General features: G+C 47.1%; 1 protein-coding gene across 2 annotated transcripts in view; it reads left to right on the forward strand.

Annotated features, from left to right (window-relative positions):
• The window catches only part of RILPL2 (Rab interacting lysosomal protein like 2), a 31,431-nt gene extending 22,562 nt beyond the window's left edge, over positions 1-8,869 (forward strand). The window contains exon 6 of one of the 2 annotated variants that reach the window (XM_036874374.1): positions 8,190-8,869. In XM_036874374.1, the coding sequence (XP_036730269.1) occupies positions 8,190-8,220 (31 nt within the window). In that variant the 3' untranslated portion in view covers positions 8,221-8,869. Of the gene's footprint in view, positions 1-452; positions 655-8,189 lie in introns of those variants that run through there. The other variant, XM_036874375.1, reaches the window with a different exon arrangement.
• The last annotated feature ends 1,450 nt before the right edge of the window (positions 8,870-10,319 follow it).

Below are 10,319 nucleotides of genomic sequence, written 5' to 3' on the forward strand. Positions count from 1 at the left end.
TCACACAGATAGTAAATAGTGAAGTCAGGATTTGAACCCAAGGAAGTCCAGATTCTACACTCCACTGCCTCCCTATGATATAATAACAATAACCAAATAATAATAATATTACAACCACAAGAAAAACACAGAAACAATAATTATTGGGGTTTAAGGGGGCTAGTTCATCACCAACTTTGGAGGACCCTGGGTCTCCCAATGCTGGGACCCATAATGCAGTGTCCTCTGAATACTCCCCTCGTGTTCATGCACCATTGTTAATCCCTTGTTTCTTTGGTTGCTGTGCCTCAAACCATAGAGTGTGGGACACTAGTTAAAATTCAGATTCTCATATATCAAGTCATTGGTTCTAGGATGAGGCCCAGAAATCTGGATTTTTACTAAATTCCCAGACGGTTCTGATGTGGGGAGCCCTTGGACCACACCTTGAGATGTGCCTTTTCTGTCTACAGATGTCAGTACAATTAGGCACACCTTTCCTCCACCCCATGCTGTAGCAAGCAGCTGGTTTGCCTTGGTTGCTTTGAGAATGTCTGGCCTGGTGACAGTTTATCAGCTCCTGGTCTTTTGGATCGAAAGTGAGAAACAACCTCGATCAGGGATCTCAAACTAGAAAGCCTACGGGGGCCGAGCACTTAATGTGGATGCGTGATGGGGCTGTGGGGTGGGGTAGGGGACAGTTGCCCCTCAGTTCTGTCTGGCCTAGGAATAACATGTTACCAGACCTTCTGCTTCTTGAGTGAAGCCGAGAAGCCGGATTTGTTCATGGAATCTGATTTCCAAATGCCGGCAAATAATTTAAGATTAAAAACAAAGACTGGGGCTTCCCTGGTGGCGCAGTGGTTGAGAATCTGCCTGCTAGTGCAGGGGACACGGGTTCGAGCCCTGGTCTGGGAAGATCCCACATGCCACGGAGCAACTAGGCCCGTGAGCCACAACTACTGAGCCTGCGCGTCTGGAGCCTGTGCTCCGCAACAAGAGAGACCGCGATAGTAAGAGGCCCGTGCACCGCGATGAAGAGTGGCCCCCGCTTGCCGCAACTAGAGAAAGCCCTCGCACAGAAACGAAGACCCAACACAGCCAAAAATAAATAAATTGATTAAAAAACAAACAAACAAACAAACAAAAAAAAAAAAACAAAGACTGTACGATCCAAATGACCCACCATCTCAGGCTGCATCAGGTCCGAGGCTGCCATCTGACTCTGGCTCCATTATTCCTGCCTCTCCGGGAGGGCTGAGGGGACCTCATTTTCTTCCATTCATTCGGTCATTAGTCAGTCAACAAACCCTCACTGAGTCTATATTGTGCACCAGGTGTGGTGCTCACGCTGGGGGTGCTGCCGTGACCTATTTTGCAAGGACTTCGCGGACTCCAATTTCACAGGGAAATAATTTTGAGGGATCAGAGATTCTGAGTTACCTTCCAGGGCAGGTTTAATTAAGATGCCTTTGTTTCAAGAGAGAGGAGAAAATTTTTTTTTTTTTTTCTCTTTTTGGATCTCAGGAACATAAGGTTGCGTTAGTGAGTCTCAGCTCATGGCACAATGCACCTCATTGTGAGCGTAAGACCCCTTTCTTCTTGGTTTTATTTGTTCCCTCTTTATCCCCATCCCCCATTCCCATTCTGCTTCCCAGCTCCCCTCCCCCTCAGCCAGTCTCATATGGGTATTTATGTACCGTGTTCTAAAAACTGTATATTGTCTTTTGTGGATGTATTTTCAGTAGTAACTGATATTTTGTTTAACACTCCATTCTGTTTCCTAGTATTGTTTTTTTTTCTTCACTAAACACTGTTGTTGTTTTCTTTTTTATCAGGCACTCTTTTTTTTTAGAAAAAAAAATATGTATTTAAAAATTTGTTTGGCTGCACCGTGGCATGAGGGATCTTAGTTCCCCGACCAGGGATGGAACCCGTGCCCCTTGCAGTGGAAGCGCAGAGTCCTAACCACTGGAATGCCAGGGAATTCCCTCAGGCACTCTTTTTTAAATTTTAATAATATATTTTACTAACCCAACACATCCAAAATATTATCATTTCAACGTGTGATCACTATAAAACATTATTAATGAGATATTTTACATTCTTCTTTTTAAATAGTAAGCCCTTGAAATCTGATGTGTATTTTACACTGACAGCACATTTCAGTTAAGACTTGTTATGGGGCTTCTCTGGTGGTGCAGTGGTTGAGAATCTGCCTGCCAATGCAGGGGGCACGGGTTCGAGCCCTGGTCTGGGAAGATCCCACATGCCGCAGAGCAACTAAGCCCGTGCGCCACAACTACTGAAGCCCGCACGCCCTAGAGCCCGTGCTCTGCAACAAGAGAAGCCACTGCAATGAGTAGCCTGTGCACCGCAACGAAGAGTAGGCCCCGCTCACCGCAACTAGAGGAAGCCCGTGGGCAGCAATGAAGACCCAACGCAGCCAAAAATAAATATAATTAATTAATTTTTTTAAAAAAAGACTCGGGGCTTCCCTGGTGGCGCAGTGGTTGAGAATCTGCCTGCCAATGCAGGGGACACGGGTTCGAGCCCTGGTCTGGGAAGATCCCACATGCTGCAGAGCGACTAGGCCCGTGAGCCACAATTACTGAGCCTGCGTGTCTTGAGCCTGTGCTCCGCAACAAGAGAGGCCGCGATAGTGAGAGGCCCGCGCACCGCGATGAAGAGTGGCCCCCGCTTGCCACAACTGGAGAAAGCCCTCGCACAGAAACGAAGACCCAACACAGCCAAAAATAAATAAATAAACAAATACTTTAAAAAAAAAAAAAAGACTCGTTATGTTTCAAGGGCTCAAAAGGCATGTGTAGCTAGTGGCCGCTGTATTGGACAGCATAGCTTTAGCCGATATATGGTCAGATGCTTTGGGCTTTGAGAACTGAGTTTGAATGATCTTTTTTTTTTTTTAGTGTTTTTTATTTTAATCATACCTAACATAAAATTTACCATTTTAATTATTTTTTAAAAAATTGAGGTATAGTTGGACTTCCCCGGTGGTCCAGTGGTTAAGACTCCACGCTTCCAATGCAGGGGCTGTGGGTTCGATCCCTGGTCAGGGAACTAAGATCCTGTATGCCATGGGGTGCAGCCAAAAATAATAATAATAATAATTAAAAAATTAAAAAAAATTGAAGTACAGTTGATTTATAATATTGTATTAGTTTCAGGTATACAGCAAAGCAATTCAGTTATACATATATATATATTCTTTTTCAGATTCTTTTCCATTATAGGTTATTACAAGATATTGAATATAGTTCCCTGTGCTGTACAGTAGGTCCTTGTTTATCTATTTTATATACAGTAGTTTGTATCTGTTAATCCCAAACACCTAATTTAATTTATCCCTCCCCGCCACTTCCCCTTTGGTCACCATAGGATTGTTTTCTCTATCTGTGAGACCATTTTAATCACTTTTTTTTTTTAGACTGTTGCTTTTTTTTTTTTTTTTAAATTTATTTATTTATGGCTGTGTTGGGTCTTCGTTTCTGTGCGAGGGCTCTCTAGTTGCGGCAAGCGGGGGCCACTCTTCATGGCGGTGCGCGGGCCTCTCACTATCGCGGCCTCTCTTGTTGCAGAGCACAGGCTCCAGATGCGCAGGCTCAGTAATTGTGGCTCACGGGCCTAGTTGCTCCGCGTCATGTGGGATCTTCCCAGACCAGGGCTTGAACCCGTGTCCCCTGCATTAGCAGGCACATTCTCAACCACTGCGCCACCAGGGAAGCCCCCATTTTAATCACTTGTAAGTGTACAATTCAGTCACATTAAATGCATGAAGATCCTGTGCATCCACCACCACTATCCGTTTCCAGAACTGTTTCGTCATCCTGTCCCGAAACCCTGTCCCCATTAACCATTAACTCTTCCATTCCCCTCCTCCAGCCCCTGGCACCCACCACTCTACTTTCGGTCTCTATGCATCTGACTACCCTGGGGACGTCATAGAAGTGGAGACATGCAGTATTTGTCCTTTCATGACTGGCTTATGTGATTAGCATAATGTCTTCAGGTGCATCCATGTTGCACCATGTGTCAGAATTTCTTTCATCCTTAAGGCCCAGTGATAGTCCATGGTATGTATAGACCACATTCGATTTATCCATTCATCTGCTGATGGACATTAAGCAGCTTGTTTTTTTTTTAATTAATTAATTAATTAATTTATATTTATTTATTTATTTATTGGCTGCGTTGCGTCTTCGTTGCTGCGCGCGGGCTTTCTCTAGTTGCGTTGAGCGGGGGCTACTCTTCGTTGTGGTGTGCGGGCTTCTCATTGCAGTGGCTTCTCTTGTTGGGCAGCATGGGCTCTAGGAGCCTGGGCTTCAGTAGTTGCAGCACGTGGGCTCAGTAGTTGTGGCTCGCAGGTTCTAGATCACAGGCTGAGTAGTTGTGGCACATGGGCTTAGTTGCTCCACGGCATGTGGGATCTTCCTGGACCAGGGCTCGAACCTGTGTCCCCTGCATTGGCAGGCAGATTCTTAACCACTGCGCCACCAGGGAAGTCCCCATTAAGCAGTTTTTAAGAGCTGTCCATATAGCAGTGTAGACATCCAACTTGTTTCTGACCCCAGCGATGGGATCGCAGGTTGCCTCCCCCACTGTGGACAGTGCTGCAGTGAATATCTCCATGCTTATTCATGTCCTCTCACGGACCTGGGTGTGAATTTCCCAGGGATATATATCCAGGAGTGATATTGCAGGGCCATGGGGCCTATCATCCTGGGTTCTTGCTTATCAAGAAACAAAGGCTCAAAAAAAAAAAAAGAAACAAAGGCTCACGCAAAAGGAGTGACTGAAAAGATGGGACATTTTACAGATGTGGGAGCAGAGATATGGGATGGAGAGGCATCCTGGGGCGGGCAACAGAGGGGCGAGGGGAGGGAGCTGTGAGGGAAGGGGGAGAGTCAGAAAGGCATGTGGCCTTCAGAAGAGGAACACACAGTAGCTAGTGAAACAAAACCTGGCAGGGACACAGCCGGGAGTGAATGCCCGCACCTCTCTTTCCTCCCACCCTCCCCGCGCGTGCAGGTGCTTCCCATTGGCTGAGCCCAGCCGGAAGCTAGAGGACAAGGGAGCTTGTTGAGATCCCCCACAGAGCTCAGCCTCCTGGAGCGGAGAGCAGGCTGGAGAAGGGAGGGGATGCTTCTGCGGGGGCAAACAGCCCACAGAGTGCATGTCTACTTAGTTCAGTTAAGTATTACCAGGCTTTCTTGAATGGCTGCATGAAACAGCTTTATCAGACAAGACCACCTGAAACCACATTTACTTACTCTTCCAACAAATACTTATTGAGAGCCTACCATGTGCCAGGCACTGATCTAGGTGCTGGGGATACAGTGAGCAAGATGGAGTCCCTGCCCTCATGGTGCTTACATTCCAATAGGGGAGGCAGAGAGTGAACCAGTCAGGAAATGTACTAACGGGACAGTTGCAGATGGCCCTACCTGTGCTGAAGACCATTAAATAGGGTGCTGAGAGAGAGGTTGATCAGGAGCTGCTTTTTTTTTTATGTTATTTTTGGCCGCGCCACACGACTTATGGGATCTTAGTTTCCCAAACAGGGATCAAATGCGAGCCCTGGGCAGTGAAAGCGCAGAGTCCTAACCACTGGACCACCAGGAAGTTCCCGATAGGGAGCTACTTTAGATTTGGGGAGTCCTGGAAGACTTCTATGAAAAGGCAACATTCAAGCTGAGCCCTGGAAGGCCATAATGACCTGAGTTTTCCCTGACTTCCTGGCAGAGGGAACAGCAGGTGTAAAGGCCAGAGGCTGGAGAGAGCTTGTGCAACAGAGATCATGGTGGCTGGAGCAGCAAAGAGAAGGGAGGTGAGGCTGGAGAAGGGGAGGGAGCGGGTCATTCGGGGCCAAGTGGATCCCGGTGACGACTTTGGGTTTCATTCTAAGTGCTTTGGAAAGACCTTGGAAGGTTTTAAGCTGGGGAGTGACATGTCCATATTCACCTATAAAAAGCTCACTCTGGCTGCTTTGTGAAGAAGGGTTGAGGGGACAAAGTAGGGCCAGTGGGGGTGTTTCTTCCCCAAGAAAGGGTCTCCTGAGGTAAGATAATGAATGAAAGAGCATCTCCACCCTACAGCAGGTGTCTGATCTGAAGGTGTTTATTTGGGACATTCATTGGCTGAGGATCTCACTGTAAACAAGGCTTCCAGACCCATAAGCTACTGGTTTCTCTTTTTTTAAAAAAAATATTTATTTATTTATTTTATTTTTGGCTGTGTCGGTCTTAGTTGCGGTATTTGGAATCTTTTTGCGGCACGCGAGATCCTCTGCTGAGGCTCACGGGCTTCTCTCTGGCTGTGGCCCGTGTGCTCAGTAGTTGCGACACACGTGGGCTTAGTTGCCCAGCAGCATGTGGGATCTTAGTTCCCTGACCAGGGATCAAACCCATGTCCCCTGCATCAGAAGGCGGATTCTTAACCAACCACTGAACCACCAGGGAAGTCCCCATAAGCTACTGGTTTCTTTCTGCCTCTTCTAGGGGAGTTCTTTGGGTTACTTAATTGGAGTTTGAGGCTGATAACGGCAAAAATACAGTGTTTGTCAGCCAGCCTGAGGACACAGGTTTAAAGAGTGTGAGGCCACAGTTTCATGATCAGGCAAGATTATCGAGCTAATGGAATGAATGAGTGAATGAATGAATGAACGACTCTCCGAAGAAGTAAGTCATGCTGAGAAGGATTTTTGTCTTTGTCCTGAGGACAGTGGGGAGCCATGCAGGGTTTAAGCTGAGGAGTGACTTAGCTCTGCACAGTGACGCGGTCATTCTGGCTGCCGCATGAGTGGACTGTGGGGGGAGGGGAGGCTGTTATGCTCCTCATGATGGCTTGTCCTGCGGGTGGTGGTGGAGGAGATGAGAGGTGGTGGGATGAGAACCTATCTGGGGCATGATGACTAAAGTATAGCAGGTGGGCTGAGGGGAGAGGAGTTGAGAACAACTCCCGGTTGCTGGCTTGAATGACTGGGTGGAGGAAGATGACGTTTCCTGAGACAGGGAAGTGGGGTTGGCGGGGTATGCGCAGGCTCAGGGGGAGGGCGGCTGAGCCCTAGCGCCTGTATCTGCACGTGAGTCAAGGGCTCGTCCCCGCCGTTGCTGGCAGAGCTGCTAGCGGTGCTCAAGAGGTTTGTCTTTGACTGGAAGCAAGAGCTCGTATCCCCATCACTGACTTTTCAGCCCACCAGCCATCTTTGCATCTTTCCTACAACTGGAAATAGCATTGACACTGTCCTTTGTGTCACTGTACTTTGATCAACCCCAGATGTCATTCCTTTTTTTAAAAAATTAATTAATTTATTTATTTTTGGCTGTGTTGGGTCTTTGTTGCTGCGCTGGCTTTTCTCTAGTTGCGGCGAGCGGGGGCTACTCTTCATTGCGGTGTGCGGGCTTTTCATTGCGGTGGCTTCTCTTGTTGCGGAGCACAGCCTGTAGGCGCACGGGCTTCAGTAGTTGTGGCTCGCGGGCTCTAGAGTGCAGGCTCAGTAGTTGTGGCACACGGGCTTAGTTGCTCCCCAGCATGTGGGATCTTCCCAGACCAGGGGTAGAACCTGTGTCCCCTGCGTTGGCGGGCAGATTCTTATCCACTGCGCCACCAGGGAAGCCCCCAGATGTCATTCTTCCTTTTCAAAACTTTGCATGAGGGGGACTGAAAGTTTGTTACTCATGCCTCAGGGGATATCTTTATATGTTTTATCTGTTATATCCAAGAACTTGCATGTTACTCTTTCTTCATTGCAAATATCTATTTTATAATTGTAGGTACCATTGAGAAGTTATCACTTCCTCTACAATAAAAACCACTTAAAATTAGAAATTAAAAAAAAAAAAAGGTTCCAGACTCCATCTGTCAGTCTAGCACAGTAGTTATGTGGGCTCTGGGCCCAAGTCCCAGTGGTTCCAAGATATGCTGTGTGACCTTGGGCCTGTTACTTAACCTCCCATAACCTCAGTTTGCTCATCTATAAAATGGGGGTATTGATTGTACTCACCTCCTCATGTTGTTATGAGTTTGAAATGAGCTAGTAGATGGAAAGCCCTGGAACAGTGCCTGTCCCATAATGAGCCCCAAGGAAATGGCCTGCAAGAGCTGCTTACAGATTTTGCAAGAGGTTCTGCACCTCCCGCTTCAGAACTCGCTCTGTTCCCTCTGACCCACCCCTCTCTCTCTCCACCCAGGTTCTCTTTCCGGTCAGGGAAGCAGACATAGATCTGAGGCCATGGCTCAGTTCTCAGAAGACGACTTCAAAAATCATCTCAGTGCCAGCGCGTACCCACTGCACTTGCTCCTTTGTTTCCCCTCAAAGCCGTCTGAGGAGGAACGGGTGCCTCACCGGCTGCAGAACTGAACAACCCTGACGGCTGGGCCAGGGCGAGTGAAGCGGCACAAAGAAATCGAGAAAGCAGAAGGAAAGCGAAACGGGGCCACCTGCAGCCCCACTTCAACCCCCCAAGAGGCCCCCAGCGTGCGGATGTGCTTTCTGCTTCTCAGGGCTCACAAACGACCCAGGTCTTTACTGCGTAGCTGCGAAATACACCAGCCCAAATTGGGGTGGGGAGAAGAGGATGCAGGAAAATCTGGTATGGACTTGGCAGCGATGACTTCACTGATATTTAGTGACTATTTGATTTTGCTAACGTGACTTTCTTTACATGATTTTTTTATTAAAGTAAAATGACTTTTACACTTTCTGTGTTTTAGAGTGGCCTCTTAGAGTTACGTGACCTTGTGTAAGTTACTTCAGCTTTTTGGAGTCTTGGTTTCCAAATCTGTGAACTGTATACAGTTGACCCTTGAATAACGCAGTTTGAACTGTGAAGGTCCACTCACACACAGATCTTTTTTCAATAGTAAACACTGTAGTACTGCACGACCTGCAGTTGGTTGAATCTGCGTATACGGAGGAAACTCGAATATGGAGGGCTGACTATAAGCCGTATGCGGATTTTTCGACTGTGGAGAGGGTGGGTGTCCATAACTCCCTGCATTGTTCAAGAGCCAAATACACACACACACACACGTATATATACATATATAACGTATGTATACCTACATACATATATATGGTGCACATACATCTCATTGAATCTAAGTGAGGCACCATTATTTTGTGTGTTGCTATGACAGGAAAAGTGCTACAAATTATAACATTAAGATGCTATTGATTTTAAGACTCATCCTGATTTCAGCGATGTTAAAATGTGAAAAAAAAAAAGTGCATTTAGGAATCAATGAAATACAGTGTGTAGATAGGAGACTATACTTTGCAAAGAAACTAATGAGCCTGCTGAACTCACCCTATGAGCCTGTCTTCTTAGTGAATAACACTGGCTTACTGAACGTGTTTCCCTGCTGCCTGGATTATCTCATTTATTCCTATAACATCTGAGGAGATGGGGACTAATACTAATCGTCCAGTTTACAGATTTGGAAACCAAGACTCCAAGAGGTTAAAGTACTTTACACGAGGTCACGTAGCTGGGAAGTTACTGCCCAGGATGCAAACACAGGCCTGATTCTAAGGCCTCGGTTCTTATCTGTGATGCTCTATGTACCCTGATTCTCCAGAAAGTGCAAATATTAATAATGAGTGCAATTTACTATATGCCTTGCCCACACCTATATATGTTGCCTCACCTTACCCCTATGGGATGGGCGTTATTATTATTCCCGTGGTTCACCCAAGCAAGTGCCAGCACAGTGGGGCTAAGGGGCTTGTCTAAGGCCCCAGCTGGAAAGTGATAAAAGTGGGACTTGAACCCAGGTGCCAAGGCCAAAACCACTCTGCCTGCCAAGAAAAGTCGGCAACGTTCAAGTGTCTGGTCCAGAATGCCATCTCAACAGCATCTTAGATCGGGGGCTCCTGATTCCTGTAACCCCGTGTAACGCTGCAACCCTGACTGGCCGCTGCCCTCTTAACGGCGGGGAGGGAGGAGGATTTCTGCACCTTGGAGGTGAGAGCTGACTTGGGGAACGAACCCGAGCATCCTGACTTCAGAACCGCAGACGCTGGGGTGTGGCCGTTGGAGTGCCAGAAACTAAGTTCTTGGAGCCGGGCCCAGTGTGACCACAGACAGCAGAGACACGGCCGCTCCCACACTGCAGGCTTCCAACTCCAAACCCAGCCCCAGAAGGAGCAGGCTTAGAGGCAGTATCTATCAGTCCTGGGCACTTGTAAACAGTGAATGATAGAAAACCACCCAAAATTTTCATCCTAATAATAGCTAACATTGATTACTGAGGATCATCTATGTGCAAGCACTTTTTTTTTTTTTTTAATTATTTATTTATTTATTTATTTTTGGCCG

This window comes from Balaenoptera musculus, chromosome 14 (assembly GCF_009873245.2).
Source record: "Balaenoptera musculus isolate JJ_BM4_2016_0621 chromosome 14, mBalMus1.pri.v3, whole genome shotgun sequence".
NCBI classification, from domain to species: domain Eukaryota; kingdom Metazoa; phylum Chordata; class Mammalia; order Artiodactyla; family Balaenopteridae; genus Balaenoptera; species Balaenoptera musculus.